This window comes from Gigantopelta aegis, chromosome 10, assembly GCF_016097555.1.
Source record: "Gigantopelta aegis isolate Gae_Host chromosome 10, Gae_host_genome, whole genome shotgun sequence".
Taxonomy (NCBI): domain Eukaryota; kingdom Metazoa; phylum Mollusca; class Gastropoda; order Neomphalida; family Peltospiridae; genus Gigantopelta; species Gigantopelta aegis.
The window spans coordinates 67,571,485-67,588,451 of NC_054708.1; the positions used below are offsets into that span (position 1 = coordinate 67,571,485).

The 16,967-nt window shown below is 38.2% G+C and overlaps 1 protein-coding gene across 1 annotated transcript in view; it reads left to right on the plus strand.

The window, feature by feature from the left end:
* LOC121384118 (DNA replication complex GINS protein SLD5-like) overlaps positions 1–16,967 on the plus strand; it is a 62,377-nt gene that overhangs the window by 14,432 nt on the left and 30,978 nt on the right. The window contains exon 6 of the mRNA XM_041514358.1: positions 3,907–3,997. Coding sequence (XP_041370292.1) covers positions 3,907–3,997 — 91 coding nt within the window. The remainder of the gene's footprint in view (positions 1–3,906; positions 3,998–16,967) is intronic.

Below are 16,967 nucleotides of genomic sequence, written 5' to 3' on the forward strand. Positions count from 1 at the left end.
CCAGTTGTGGGGCACAGAAGCCTAAACAGAGAATGGTTCCATTGAGGTGATTCAATCCTACAATGCTGGCACATTAGGCGAGTACTCTACCGACTGAGCTAAAACCTATCCCCTTAGCGAACAGACCCGCTTCTGAAATGATGGTGGTTACAGCAAACCAGATTGGGGGGGGCAGGATTTAGCTTAGTCAGTTGAGTGTTCGCTTGAGGTGCTTGCATGGGTTTTTTATCGTTCCAGCCAGCACACCACAACTGGTCAAAGAAAGAAATGTTTTATTTAACGGCGCACTCAACACATTTTATTTTATGGTTATATGGCGTCAGACATATGGTTAAGCCCACAACTGGTCAAAGGCTGTGGTATGTGCTTTCCTGTCTGTGCTGGAGTGTTGTTAAACAATTCATTCATTCATTCATTCATTCATTCATTCATTCATTCATTCATTCATTCATTCATTCATTCCTGTCTGTGGAAAAGTGCATATTAAAGATCCCTTGCTGCATTAGGAAAAATGTTGTGGGTTTCCTCTCATGACTACGTGTCAGAATTACCAAATGTTTGACATCTAACAGCTGATAATTAATTAATCAATGTGCTCTAGTGGTGTCATTAAACAAAACAAGCTTTAACAAACCAGTAGATTTTACATCGTCATGAGGCATTACTGATTCCTGAAGAGTATTCTCCCTTAGATCATCACCATACTACAGGTTCTAATAGACCAAATCAATTCCTATTGCCGATAATTTTAACGTTTACTAATAAAACTTGTATAGGCAGCATATCAACACACCCAGGAAGTACAGCAATAAAAAGTGTGGCACCTCACATCTAATCTATCTGCAAGAAAAGGGGGGGGGGGGGTCACATATCATTTAAGAGATTTAATTAATGTTTTTATTAGCAACTGTCATTTTTGCTGAAAATTGCAGTTACATTTTTGGGGGTACCCCGCATTAGATTCAATCTCTGGTATATACTGCATAACAACTGTATAACAAATAAAAGTGTATTTATTTATGTCAATGGATAATAGTATTTGCACAAATAATCAATGTCACAATTACTACCAATCACACCCACAGCTGTTTTTACTCCGTAAATATTTGACAGTGCACCTCGAACTTTGACACGGAACTCTCTTCTTTGGTACCATGCAACCTATACCAAAAAAAAAGGTATTTTTTTAAAAGTGTCCGATTGGGTATTTTCATGACTATCAGGATCTTCTGTGTTCTGATATGATGTGACAACATAATTGAAAGTGTTGTTCCTACAGTGCAACCTGATTTAATGTACACCTCAGGAAGCATTGATCAGTGTTATGCAAAGTTGTATACAAATGCAATGTATCATATTTAAAACAAATAATAAATAAAAATGCTACTCTTGAAGATACATACTATGGGTTGGTTGTGTATGCTTAGTTGTACATGTAGTGTGTATGCATAGTCAGAGTCTCATTTCCAATAAATCATTCCCTTAAAACTCATTTATTGCAGTGACCTTGTGTTTTGAAAGACTTTAATGAGCATATGATGAGAACTTGACTAGAAAAAAGCATATTATATGTGGCATCTGAAATGAACACCACTGCACACATATTCAAGAAATGAGACATATAAAGCTGAATACGAAAAGAATGCTAGTGGAAACATATGGCAAAGTATAACAAAGGCTTTTTCATCAATGCAAAGTTTGCAACCTTGAAAACTTGACTTTTTCTTCGTGTCCTGGATGTCCGGTTTAGAAAGGTTTCATTGTATAATCACCATTGTACCAGTACACCGGTATATAAAAGTGTTCATATTCTTAAACAGATATATAAATACCTGTTATTGTTTTAAAATGAGAGAAAGCATTGATAAATATCCCTCTTTCCCAATCATTTATACATATCAGTGTTTCTGCCAGAAAGAACTTTGGGCTATGGCACTATGGAATTGAATGAAACCACAGACAACAGGGTAATATGGGGGGGGGGGGGGGAAGAAAATGGGTTACGTTTAGGGTTAGGGTTAAGAAAACCATACAGTAATGATAAGAGTAATTAATTTTGTCAAAACGTTAATTTTAAAAATAAAACAAATCTGCTAAAATATTTGAGTATGGCACCATAGCCATTTTACCCTCTGACAGAAACCCTGGTATATATGTATGCTAGTACTCTTTTTCACTCGGTTTCTCATTCAATTATCCTTTTATTTTGCTATTCTGTTTTTAAATTTTCTATGGTTTACTGTATGACTTTTGTATTAATTTTGCTGCGCAGCTGTCTGCTCAATAGTCTGTCTGTTGGGGCACCTCTAACCTTGACCTGTTTGGATAAACAGGTACTGTTGAGACTATGTTAAATTATTGTTGATTAGCTTTAGAAGGACATACCGTAAATATATTTATTATGGAGCTAAAATATTTTGTGAGTCTAAAGATTTTTGGGATGGGTCATTGCAGATACTACATTAATAACTTTTTGTCTCCAAGCTTCCAGTTTAAAAAAACAGATAAAGTTGGTTTGAAGCATTTGTGATTAGTAAGTTGCTTAACTTCAGTGTCATGTACCTCTTCTTGGTTTTAATTTTTATGCCTAGAAACAACTCTTCAAGTCTTTGAGAACACAAAATCAAAAATAATAATAATAAAAATAATTTTATTTCATACCAATTGCATTCCAAAAACCATACGGCCGCAGGATCTAACCCAGTAGACTGCTTGCATCATAGGATCAAATCCCCTCAGTGGCTCCACTTTCTGAATGGGTTTTTCCTGTACCAACCAGTGCCCCAGGTATATCAAAGGCCATGGTATGTGCTGTCCTGGCTGTAGGAAAGTTCAACTGAAAGATCACTTGCTGCTCATAGAAAAATGTAGCGGGTTTTTTCTTAGACTTTGTATCAAAATTACCAAATGTTTGACACCCAATAGCAGATGATGATTAATAAATCAATGTGCTCTAGTGGTGTCATTAAAGAAAACAAACTTTTCACAAACTTTGTCCCTGCATGTGTTCCCAGTTGTGGTGCAGGGTTTTGGACTATTTCTCACTCCAGCCAGTGCACCACGACTGGTGCATCAAAGGTATATTCTGGCTGTCTGTGGGATGGTGCATATAAAAGATCCCTTGCTGCTAATCGAAAAGAGTAACAGCGGGTTTCCTCTCTCAATATCTGTGTGGTCCTTAACCATATGTCCGACGCCATATAACCGTAAATACAATGTGTTGAGTGTGTCGTTAAATAAACCATTTCCTTTCTTCCTTATGGTTTTGTTTGAGAGAGGCGAATACAGCACATTCTTCAGTGCCTCTTAAACATTGTGAAATAAGTCCTATTCAAGCATTTGTGATAATCTTTTCAAATGTTTACACTTTTGTGTTAATAGGTCTGAGCAATATCGGCTTGTTTACCACAGCACTATGCATGGTCTGACCATGACTGTTTTGTGTGTGTCTTTTTAAAGATTTTCTTTTCAATGTGTTGTCTTTCATGAATGATCATTTTAGAATTTGTGTATTGATATTGATTATCATATTGCTTTGTTTGAAACCAAATGACCAGTGTGTTTCTGTGATTGGGTGTCATTAAATATTCAATAATTCATATTTTTTCCCCCAAACCTTGCTGTGTGGACCACTTGTTCAGAACTAGTAACAAAAAATTACAAGTGGAGCCATTCATATTTTGGTTTGAATGGAACATTGCGTTTCCTCACATTTTAATCATCCTTTCCTCCAAAATGTGTTAGATGACACAGATTTTAACCTAGGATTTCAAGAATTTCTGGGACCCCTCTAGATTTCCTCTTTTTTACAGTTCACAAATTCCCACCCCTGTAATACAGATGTTGATTTGTAGTAAACTATCTCATTAAAAAATGTTAAATTTCCCCCTTGTCTCCTATTTGTAGTGATTCGTCCTAACTTGGACAGCTATGTGTTTGTGCGGGTGAACGAAGATGCAGAAGGGGTGCTGGTGGAGGAAGAGACGTTGGACACTGGGTATGTTTTTAACTTCTACCGTAGAAAAATATGTAGCGGGTTTCCTCTCTAAAACTATATGTCAAAATTACCAAATGTTTGAAATCCAATAGCCAATGATTAATAAATCAATGTACTCTTGTGATGTCGTTAAACAAAACAGAAACTTCTTCCCAGACCCAACAAATATTTATCTGACAGTCCATTTCAGTGGTTGGTATACTACCTTTCCAACAGGTTTTTGTCAGTCAACATCATCACAGGCCGGCAGATTACCGACAGAATTTGTACGTTTCCGATCAGAATATCAGGCACACATTTAATTCAGTTTCAACCCCTGCATTTAGACTAGTTGCAAATTACTTTTGTTGTTGCAACAACATTGACTACATTTTTTTAACACAATGTCATATTCCAAAATAAAATTCTGGTGATCTTATAGTTTACAGCTTTTAATTGTGAGATGTGCCATGAACTCTGTATTAACTGAATCTGTCAAACATTTGATAAATTAATGAAGTACAAATTTCATGATACAGTAGAGCCATGTATAACATGGCGCTAGTATTGTAAGGATTTGGTAATGTGTGACATTACCAGTGGTGTATTTTATAAATAATATCTGCATTATTGTTGACGTTCATATTGGAAGATAATGCACCTTTAATAGAATCAAACAAGAACGTTTGTTTACATTCTTGTTTACACTTATTTTAAAGGAAAGTTGAATTATTCACAATTCATACTACATATCATTAGATTTGTTTAGCATTAATGGAGGTATTTATTACCGTATGACAGATGTTATCAGTTTCCAGGTGGAAATAAGATCGAAGATTAGCAATAGTAGCTCGTAACATGTATGTTATACGAAAATGGCACCAGAGCCTCGTTCTGAAATACTTCCTGTCATAAACAGCTGTTTTGCAGACGACATTCACCTTGCAAAGGTAAAGTGCTATTTTTAGCTGATTATGTATTTATGTGTTTTTAAAATACGAGAAATATCTTATAAAAGTTATAAAATATGTAAAATTAAGTACAGTGGGCTAAAACAATGTATTTATTATTTTAAAGAGTTAATTTTAGCGTTATTGGCAATTTATCCAATAAAGAGCAGAATAATTATGCTGTTCCAACCATTGACGGGATCGGAAGAATTGTACGGTGTAAATTCCGCAAGCGGCTGGAAATCCAGCAATAGCAAAATTACGCCAAACGTAGAATGTGGCGGGGGTATAAATAGCAACACAGCCAATGTTTGTTAGTCTGGTCAATTGCGTCATCTAGTGTGGTCGTAATGACGTCATAGTATAGTCAGTCGGGTTGTTGTCAGTATTCCGTCCCATTAGGTGAGTTGGTGTAGTAATTGATAATAAAGATTTAGCAGATGTTTTAGTATAACAAATAAGGACCAGACTCATTTTTAGGCCATGAAACGAAACTTGTTAAGATACAGAAATAGGTTTTGACTATGTATTAATTAAGTTAGGGAATAGAGTAAGCAATACCCAGCACATAAAGGTGTAGGTCCCGGGTATTGTGGATATTTATGTGACAAGTTCAATTATAAGAACAGAGTGTGCACACAGGAGGCTTGTGCATGTACACTGATTAAGCAAACAATTGGATATTGTTTGTGTTTTGTACCAGTGAAGTAAGTGCGAGTGCACTAGTATTTTGACATAAACAACTTGAGATATTGCTTGTAAACTGCAGTATTTTTCTAGTGAAGCGTTGTGGATTTTTTAGTACAAAATCCGTTATCTGTATCTTTTTTTAATCAGTCTGTCGAGTTCGTTAATTAATTAGTTAAAGATTAGTAGATGATTGAACTCAGTGTCTTAAGGTCATCACCTGACTTATTAAATACATGGAGTAGAATATATTGTTAGTTATTTAGCCCTGGAATAATTTAGTGTTAGTATATAGCTATTATTGATTATTTAATTACTAAAGGAGACATATACATATACATTCAACAAGATGTTAACCTGTTAAAATTTATTTGTTATTAATTAACGTTGATGAAGTTGAACATTAGTAAATTGACCATTTACCAGACACCCAGTTTTCCTGGGTCGACGCATATTTCTTTTCTAGTCCTGTGTTACTTAGCAACAGTTGCATTGTAACCAAAGAGGGGTGGAATTTAACTCAAGTGCTCACTTGAGGTGCTTGCATCACAGGATCGAACCACCACAGTGGATCCATTCAACTGATTCTGGGGGTTTTCTCATTCCAACCAGTGCACCACAACTGGTCAACAGTTTTGGTATGTGCTTTCCTGTCTGGGAAAGTGCATTAGAAAAAATATAGGTTTCCTGTGCTGAGTGTGTCAGAATGACCAAATGTTTGACATTCAATAGCTAATTATTAATTAATCAATGTGCTTTAGTGGTGTAGTTAAACAAAAGAAACTTTAACTTCGAGGTGCACTGTGTAATATTTCGGGAGTGAAAACGTAAAATGATGGTTGCCAATGAAAACATTAATCAAATCCCTTAAATGGGATATGACCCTCCACCCCCATCCTCACCTACTATTTTATTGCATGTAGATTGAATGTGATGTGCAACACTTTTATTGTTGTATGTTCATACGCTGCTTACATGTTTTGTTAGTAAACATTCACATTATCGGCAAAATGAATTGATTTGGTACATAACTACATTGGAACCTAAACCAACTGTGCCACACATTTGTCTGACTCAGTCTGCTTTGTTAGTGTGCCACACATCTAATATTACTAAATATTACTAATATTACATCTATTTTATCAATTTGTGCCACATATTTATTCAACTCAGTCTGTTTTGTTAATCTGTGCCATACAAGTATCCTAATTCTTGTACCTCACAGTTACCTTATTCAGTCTGTTGGTCATTAATTAAAGCCATGGTTGCTAAGTGACTACATGGACTGCACTGTTACACAATTAATTTTTTTTTACATATGACATACTGGGGTAAACATGACTTGTTATTTGATAGGACAAGTAACATTGGGAAAAGTATTGGAAGCAAAACCGGGAAGTTAAGCTTTTTTCTTTGTCTGTCTGTCTGTCTTAGGGTTGTATTTTTTCAGCTTTTTATCAGATTTCATCTTTTTATCAGATTTCATCTTTTTTAAGAAAAATTAATTTCACAAAAGTAGGCTGGATTTGGTCTGAAATGCTTAAAAATTACTGTATAGTATATAGATTTCAACTTCTACTGCAATTTTTTCATAAATATAAATTGTCTGTAAGCTGCATAAAAAATCAAAAATATTTCAGCTGATTCCACAATTTAAGATTAATTTTTGTTACTACCTGATATGCCGACCTCGCTAAAGTTTTATGTCGCTAATATTATGTCACTTATTTGGAATTTGCTAAAGTTTTATGTCGCTAATATTATGTCACTTATTTGGAATTTGCTAAAGTTTTATGTCGCTAATATTATGTCACTTATTTGGAATTTGCTAAAGTTTTATGTCGCTAATAATATGTCACTTATTTGGAATTTGCTAAAGTTTTATATCGCTAATATTATGTCACTTATTTGGAATTTGCTAAAGTTTTATGTCGCTAATATTATGTCACTTATTTGGAATTTGCTAAAGTTTTATGTCGCTAATATTATGTCACTTATTTGGAATTTGCTAAAGTTTTATATCGCTAATATTATGTCACTTATTTGGAATTTGCTAAAGTTTTATGTCGCTAATATTATGTCACTTATTTGGAATTTGCTACATTTTAAGATTGCTAATATTTTATGATTTACAATATTTTAAAATGGGCCTCACATCCAGATTTTAAAATGGTAAGACAGTCAATAGTGATAGATAAATAAAGTGTAAAATAAGGCTTGCGAATTCATTGTCCTAACCATTTGTCTGTATAGTTGTCTTGAAAACTAGGTCTTTGTGACCTTTCCATTTGAGCACGTGTTTGTAAAATAAATCTTCCATAGACGGGATTTGAACCACCATCTTCAGCTTGCGAGTTCATTGTCCTAACAATTTGTCTGTATAGTTGTCTTGAAAACTAGGTCTTTGCGACCTTTCTATTTGAGCACGTGTTTGTCAGGGTGCAGTGTCAGCACAGCGTTTTACCACCACAGCGTTACCGGCTGTATACCTTGTACCTCGGTGTTAACGACCGTACACATACGGGATACATTACCAAACCAGTGGGCTTAGGAAGTTTGGCAACAACGTGACACTGAAGGGAACCGTACTTGTGTGGTGATAATGCAATTCTATTAATATAAAAAAAGCCAGGATGGTCGACTGGCAGCCGATACTTATATATATGCTGGATAACAGCAGTCATTCACCTTTTTAAATTTCTGGAATGGTGCCAGAAAGTTGTAGTGCGGTTCATGCTTTTATCACCTGTATTGCTAGACTCCGATGTTCAGAATCATTCATTCACTGACGGCTATGTAATCTTTTATTACCAATTTTAAGTCTATATAACCTGAATGAAAAGTTGTGTTTTTCGTCTTAAATTTGCCCCGGAGAGTCCTATGGTAATGTTAAAGATGAGGAGTCTTAAATAATTTCTGTACATACAGTTGTTTTAAAAATAAGACCTGAAAGTACATAAAGTTGAACAAACGATACTAAACTTGCCGAACATTTAACTACACTAGCAATTGTTTTTAGTTTTAAAGCTGCAATACCGACCTTATATAGAAAGGATATTTGGAAGTGAAGCCCTCAAAGATCAATGAAAAGTTTCTTTTTATCTTTTATAAAATATTAACATATATATATATATGTGTGTGTGTATATATATATATATACACCGTATACCGTATAACCGGATATTTTTGAGGATTTTTTTTTTCGTGGGTTTCGAGGGTAAGTAGTCAGCATCGAAAAATATAAATCCTTGAAAATATTTGAAAACATCAACAAATTCTATCTAAAATATTTATTGTGGAAACCATAACACACTGACACATTTACCGGAACATTTTATTTCCTATCATGCGCAGTCCACCGGATACGACAAGAGAATAGTATAGTCAAGACAAGTTAGAATTTTAAAAAAGGTATTGTTTGAATCTCACTGTGTAGAATATAATGAAATATTTTTAAATTTCGTATATTGTTTTTGTCAATGTCCGCCCGCACTGCATCAGTGATTCCGGTGTGGATGAATGCAGATTTCAACATTTCCTGGCGTGTTTTCAATTCTGCCATAACTTTCATAATCCACCTTGCATTAATTGGTTTTATCGCTGAAGTACGCATTTCGATCTTGATGTCTGTTACACCTTCACCGTCTTTCATAGCCAGGGAAACCTGCTTTGAATACCATGTGGTGAACTCAGACTTCATGGCGTCCTTAAGTGGTTTGTTCACACATATGTCGTAATTGGCTTTACACAAAATCAAAGACTGTGATCAGTTGTCTGGTGAATAGTGGTCAGTGGCCAGTTAGGCTACAGCTGAGTGTTCTTTTGTTTAACTTTACACGTCGGTGGTATCTAACAACTGGCAACGGAGGTGAAACTTTAATCAACAGTAACAAGTATTCTTGCAACTAGACTTGCTAAAACTCGAAAATAAAATCATTTTCAATTTAGATTTGGCAAACAACGAAAATAAGAAACCTTGAAATGTTTTTATACCCCAAACCATGAAAAATTAAGACCACAAAAATTTCCGGTTATACGGTATCTCGTTCAGCCAGTGCACCATTACTGATATAACAAAGGCTGTGGAATATGTTGCCCTGTCTGTGGATGGTGCATGTAAAAGATTCCTTGCTACTAATGGGAAAATGTAGCGGGTTTCCTGTGATGACTACGAGTTAGAATTACCAAATGTTTAACATCCAATAGCCAATGATAAATAAATAAATGTGCTCTAGTGGTGTTGTTAAACAAAACAAACTTGAACTAGTCTTGATAGGCTTTTATTTTTTGCATGCAGAATTTTTTTTTACATTTTTTAAAATCGGGACCCTGAAGATCAGAGAAATTTCGGAGGGGGGGGGGGGCTGATTTGCAAGTAAAACTAGTTGTAATAATAATAATATTTTTAAAAAGTACCCAATCACTTCTTACAAGTACCCACCATTGAAGGTGTGAGACGGCAGGGTTTTTGCCATAGAGTAAAACGGGTGTGGCACCATACCCCAAACATTTTGCAGATTTTAGTTTTTTCAGGTTAACCTTTGCACAGAATTAATTACTCTTATCATTACTGTATGATTTTCTTAATCCTAACCCTAAATGTAACCCATTTTCTTTCTGGGGGAAGCCTCACATACTCCCTGTTGACTGGTTGCATTCAATTCCATAGTGCCATACCCAAAAATGTCTTCTGGCAGAAACACTGGACGCGTATTATTGTAGGCGTGGTTCACAGCAGTTGTATTTCTGTTATTTTAGGGGCTGATTGTTGCAATTAACAGGAAGTTCTTTGGGCGGTCACTTTGGTTGCATATCTGATGTATTAACGTTTTATGAATGGAAATGGACTGTGCTGTTTCTGATTGTCATGCCAACATAAATAAAACATACAAAACATAAAAATGTATTATGAGCACTATTGTTAGGATGTGACGTCAATCGTGGAAATTACTTTCCATTGTATTGGGTGTACATGTATCCCTGTACAGTGAAACCTGCCCCACCAATCACCTGATGTGAATCAACCAGCCTTGGTAAACCAGTTTTACAAGGGGTCACTGGTCTCAGTGGTGTCGTGGTTTAGCCATCGGACATACGGCTGGAAGGTACATGGTTCACAGCCTGGTACCAGTTTTAACGACTCAATGGGTAGGTGTAAGACCACTAAACCCTCTTCTCTCTCACTAACCACTAACAACTAACCCATGTCCTGGACAGGCAGCCCAAATAGCTGAGGCATGTGCCCAGGACAGTGTGCTTGAACCTTAATTGGATATAAGCATGAAAATAAGTAGAACTAAAATAAATGATGTGAATCATGGACAATGTACTCTTACAATTACACATGGACGTGTACATGCTGATGACCACTGTTATTTAAAAACAGGACCTCCACCAGTCCAAAATATTGGCCTTGAGTACTTGAGGGTCAAACCTGACTCGGACCCTAGTACCTGCCACTAGATGATAATGAGACTAAGGAATAAAGTGAAATAGCACTATGCATCTTAATTCCAGCGCTGAACATGAATGCCAAATCATGTCATTGTATTACATTCCACACATTCGACTTTTTCCCCCTCCATGTCTCATAGCCCTATGATGTAACTGGCTGCAAGCATATGGCGAAAAGACGTTAAAACAATTTTTAAAAATTGTAATATTTAATTGAGAGTGATCTTCCTTGTACGAGTACTCGAGTCCGTTCACAGGACTGGAGTCTTGCTAGACTCGACTCGTACTCGTAGAGACCCTAATGGTGAAGTCCAATTCTGCTTCAGTACTCGCTTTCTAAGGGCAACATTCACTCTCCATCTTTCCACCAGTCTTTTGCCATGAGTACAAATCAAGGCAAGCTACAAATCACTCTCCATCTTTCCACAGTCTTTTGCCATGAGTACAAATCAAGGCAAACTACAAATCACTCTCCATCTTTCCACCAGTCTTTTGCCATGAGTACAAATCAAGGCAAGCTAAAGATCACTCTCCATCTTTCCACCAGTCTTTTGCCATGAGTACAAATCAAGGCAAGCTAAAGATCACTCTCCATCTTTCCACCAGTCTTTTGCCATGAGTACAAATCAAGGCAAGCTAAAGATCACTCTCCATCTTTCCACCAGTCTTTTGCCATGAGTACGAATCAAGGCAAACTACAAATCACTCTCCATCTTTCCACCAGTCTTTTGCCATGAGTACAAATCAAGGCAAGCTACAGATCACTCTCCATCTTTCCACCAGTCTTTTGCCATGAGTACAAATCAAGGCAAGCTACAGATCACTCTCCATCTTTCCACCAGTCTTTTGCCATGAGTACAAATCAAGGCAAGCTACAGATCACTCTCCATCTTTCCACCAGTCTTTTGCCATGAGTACAAATCAAGGCAAGCTAAAGATCACTCTCCATCTTTCCACCAGTCTTTTGCCATGAGTACAAATCAAGGCAAGCTAAAGATCACTCTCCATCTTTCCACCAGTCTTTTGCCATGAGTACAAATCAAGGCAAGCTAAAGATCACTCTCCATCTTTCCACCAGTCTTTTGCCATGAGTACAAATCAAGGCAAGCCATAGATCACTCTCCATCTTTCCACCAGTCTTTTGCCATGAGTACAAATCAAGGCAAGCTATAGATCACTCTCGGGGCTAGCTCTGGGTGTACAAAATATTTCGCCAGTTTATCTAAAAAAAAATTGCTGAAACCTACCACTATTTTAAAGAAACTCAATCATTATATAAAATTATTTCGCCAAATTAAAATTAAATTTGCCAATTGTGCTTAAAATTTGCAATTGGCAAATGACTGAGCTAGTCCTGACTCTCCTGAAATGGTGCTAGGCAAGCAATCTCATGCAGTTTCAAATAAAATGTATTAATTTGTTTGTACTTTACTGTGATTAATTTACCACTCTCCTAAAACTTTCCAGGGAAGTCTGAAGGTGAACACTGCTGTCCTGAAACTAGTTCAAGGAGAATGTTTTTTTAGTTCTTCTTAGCATGTGAATTTATACGGTGTCAATATGGTCATATTTTAAATGGCTCTCCATAAGTTAGAAGAGCAATTAATCACTGCCTCAAATGTTTTTTTTATGGTTAGGTTTTTACTTGAAAAATCCAATGAGCAATGAATGTCAAACTAGATGCTTGCTTGTTTGGAAGATAATTTAATTCTTGAGCATGATTTTTAGTTATGGGGCATATTGTAGAAATTAGATTTTGAATTCCCATAGGAAAATGAACCCTGGAACTGCCTCTAATTCACATGATGAAGACGTCAAGTTTTGCATTTATTTCAACTTTCTATGTATTTAGCTCCAATTCTTGTAAACTATCAGTCCTAAATCAATAAAATGAATGTTCATAATAGAGCATATTAAAAACAACCAAATTTGTAAATTTTAATTGAATTTTTTTAATGATTATTTTTATAAAGTTTTTTTTTTTTTTTTTTTTTTTTTTTTTTTTTTTTTTCTTAAACATGCATCAAGATAAATATATATGGATAATTCAGTGGAATTCTTATTCAGTAAAATTATAAACTGCCTATTTTAAGATTCACCCTATCGCACACCACACCCCAGAATTCCATTTTCTAATCCATGGTTAAAATAGGATTTTTTTTTATTGGTTGACTGAATTCATTCAATCCTGCAACCTTAGTGTCTACTAAACCCTGAACGCAGTCTTCATACATATCAAAGTGGTAATCCTCATGTAAAAGTTGTTGCAGGTATCTTGTGATCTGTGTGATGAATATGTATGAGTAACCATGGAGTAATCTAGCTGATAAAGATGCCACTGTGTCTATGTATGTGAGTAGATCTACATGTAGGTGCTCATTATGTAGAGGACACCCCGGTTCAAGGTCTTTTCACTCCACTGCCTCCCAACAGCTTATCTAGCACGCACCGGCCTCGTTTTCTACCAACCTGATTGTTAGAGGTCTCCCGCTGGCGGGTTACCTGGCACTATATCAGGCACTTCCAGGTTATGCCGTACACTGCAGTGTAGGCAAAGTACATTTCATTTCAACTTATTTTCGTGCTTATATCCAATTAAGGTTCAAACATGCTGTCCTGGGCACACATCTCAGCTATATAGGCTGTCTGTCTAGGACAGTGAGTTAGTTGTTAGTTGGTTAATGGTTAGTGAGAGAGAAGAGGGTATAGTGTCCTAACACCTACCCGTTGAGCCTTTAAGAACTTGCTCTGGGTTGGAGCCGGTACTGGGCTGAGAACCCTGTACCTACCAACCTGTAGTCCGATGGCTTAACCACTGCGCCACTGAGGCCGGTTGGCAAGGTACAGTGTGGTGTCAGCAGTGTGTAATTTGACAGCAGATGGATACTTTGCTGAAGTCTTAGTTTAGCTTGAGGTACACAATCAAATATATACTCTTCAAAAAAAGAAACGCAAAAGGGTACAAATGGGTTATAACTCCGATTTTATGTTTCCTACCGGTTCATGCTTTGTGAACATAAGGTCATTGCATGTCCCAAACACATTCCCACGGTTACATTCGATAAAACGCAGCTACTGTACAATAAAGTTCCAAAATGTGAATATTCGCAAAAACGCAGCCACGTGCAAACCATGTCACCACTGCACGTGCGTTGTCTGCACGTGCAACATGAACACCGACAGTATAAAAGTGCAGGGTGTTCGCTTGCCTGGCCTCTGTATCTGGCCGACAGTTGACAATCCAGGACATGCCACGTCTCAGTGAACCGCAGAGAAACAATGCCATCGGCCGACTAGACGCAGGCGAATCCAGAACGGCCGTTGCCAGGGCATTCCATGTGTCCCCAAGCACCATCTCCAGACTGTGGGACCGTTACCAGCAACATGGATCAACACGTGACCTCCCTAGATCCGGTCGACCACGGGTCACTACCCCCGGGCAGGACCGCTACATCCGGGTATGCCACCTTCGGGAACGATTGACTACTGCCACCTCCACAGCCGCAGCAATACCAGGTTTGCGCAGGATATCCGACCAGACCGTACGGAACCGCCTACGTGAGGTAGGAATTCGTGCCAGACGTCCAGTTCGAGGTGTCATCTTAACACCACAACACCGTCGACTCTGACTGCAGTGGTGCCAGATTCATCGACAATGGCCTCAACTGCGATGGAGACAGGTGTGGTTCAGTGACGAGTCCCGATTTCTGCTCCGACGTCATGATGGAAGATGTCGCGTGTATAGGCGTCGTGGTGAACGTTATGCGGCAAACTGCGTGCAGGAACTGGACAGATTCGGCGGGGGTAGTGTCATGGTGTGGGCAGCCATCTCACACACTGGCAGAACTGACCTGGTCCACGTGCAGGGCAACCTGAATGCACAGGGCTACATTGACCAGATCCTCCGGCCACACATCGTTCCAGTTATGGCCAACGCCCACGCAGTGTTCCAACATGACAACGCCAGGCCTCACACAGCACGTCTCACAACGGCTTTCCTACAGAACAACAACATTAATGTCCTTCCTTGGCCATCGATATCACCGGATTTGAACCCAATTGAGCATCTATGGGACGAGTTGGACCGACGCCTCCGACAGCGACAACCACAGCCCCAGACCCTGTCCGAGCTGGCAGCAGCCTTGCAGGCCGAGTGGGCCACCATCCCCCGGGACGTCATCCGTACTCTGGTTGCTTCAATGGGCAGGCGGTGCCAGGCAGTTGTCAACACACGCGGAGGCCACACCCGTTATTGACTCCAGATGACCTTGACCTTGGTGGTGTGTCCTATCACTTACTCACAATGGACTAGAGTGAATTGTGAACAATCCTGCAACATTTGGTAATTATCGGACTCACCATTCAATAATTAAATCAATTCTCCAAATGTTACGACAATGTGGTTTTGCGTTTCTTCTTTTGAAGAGTATATATTGTATTGAAAAACAATTGTACTTCACTTGATGCGTGGTCAGTCTAGGATTGATCCCTGTCGGTGGGCCCATTGGGCTATTTCTCGTTACAGCCGGTGCACCACAACTGGTATATCAAAGGCCGTGATATGAGCTATCCTATCTGTGAGACTGTGCATATGAAAGATCCCTTGCTACTAATGGAAAAATGTAGTGGGTAGAGGAAACCTGTTACATTTGTTTTATTAACTTCCCAAACAGGACAGCATAAGCCACAACCTTTGATATATCAGTCGTGGAGCAGTGGTCGGGTTGTGAAAAAAATAATAGATTCTCCGAATGAACTTGATGATATGACCTGGGCATCTTTAAGCGAATGATTTACTGAATGAACATATTCTTGATCCTGCCATCAAAAAAACCCCCCAAAAGAGATACAGCTGTGATTGGTCGTAGTGCATTCACAGTGAGCTGAAGATGGCATTTAAATGGTGCTAGGTGACCAATCACACAAAATTTCATATACAATTTATTAAAATTTAGGGCTATAGTTTTTGGGAAAATCTTTAGTATGAAGGATCTCTTGTTGCTTTTTGTTAGAAGTAACCTATGGTAACATGAATCTGTTCTCTGTCTCCCTCTCTGTCTCTGTCTCTCTTTTACCGGCCACGGTGGCATCGTTGTTAGCCATCGGTCTACAGGCTGGTAGGTACTGGGTTCGGATCCCAGTCGAGACATGGGTTTTTTAATCCAGATACCGACTCCAAACCCTGAGTGAGTGCTCCGCAAGGCTCAGTGGGTACGTAGGTGTAAACCACTTGCACCGACCAGTGATCCATAACTGGTTCAACAAAGGCAATGGTTTGTGCTATCCTGCCTGTGGGAAGCGCAAATAAAAGATCCCTTGCTGCCTGTCATAAAAGAGTAGCCTATGTGGTGACAGCAGGTTTCCTCTCAAAATCTGTGTGGTCCGTAACCATATGTCTGACGCCATATAACCGTAAATAAAATGTGTTGAGTGCGTCGTTAAATAAAACATTGCTTTCTTTCTTTCTGTCTCTCTTTCTGTCTGTCTCTCTTTCTGTCTGTCTCTCTCTCTCTCTCTCTCTCTCTCTCTCTCTCTCTCTCTCTCTCTCTCTCTCTCTCTCTCTCTCTCTCTCTCTCTCTCTCTCTCTCTCTCCCTCTCTTTCTGCCTCTGTCTGTCTCTCTCTTTTTCTGTCTGTCTCTGTCTCTCTCCCCCCCTCTCTCTCTCTCTCTCTCTCTCACACACACACACACACACACACACACACACACACACACACACACACACACACAGTATGTTACTTAGACCAAATAGCTAGTGTGCAGGGATGGTTTTCTTTCCTTAGTTTTCATGTATTTGTGCAAATATATTAATATTATCATACACATGTTTTTGATATTCCAATAAATTAATGCAAGTTGAAACCAGCATACACGTAGAATACAATATAAAAAATTGAAACT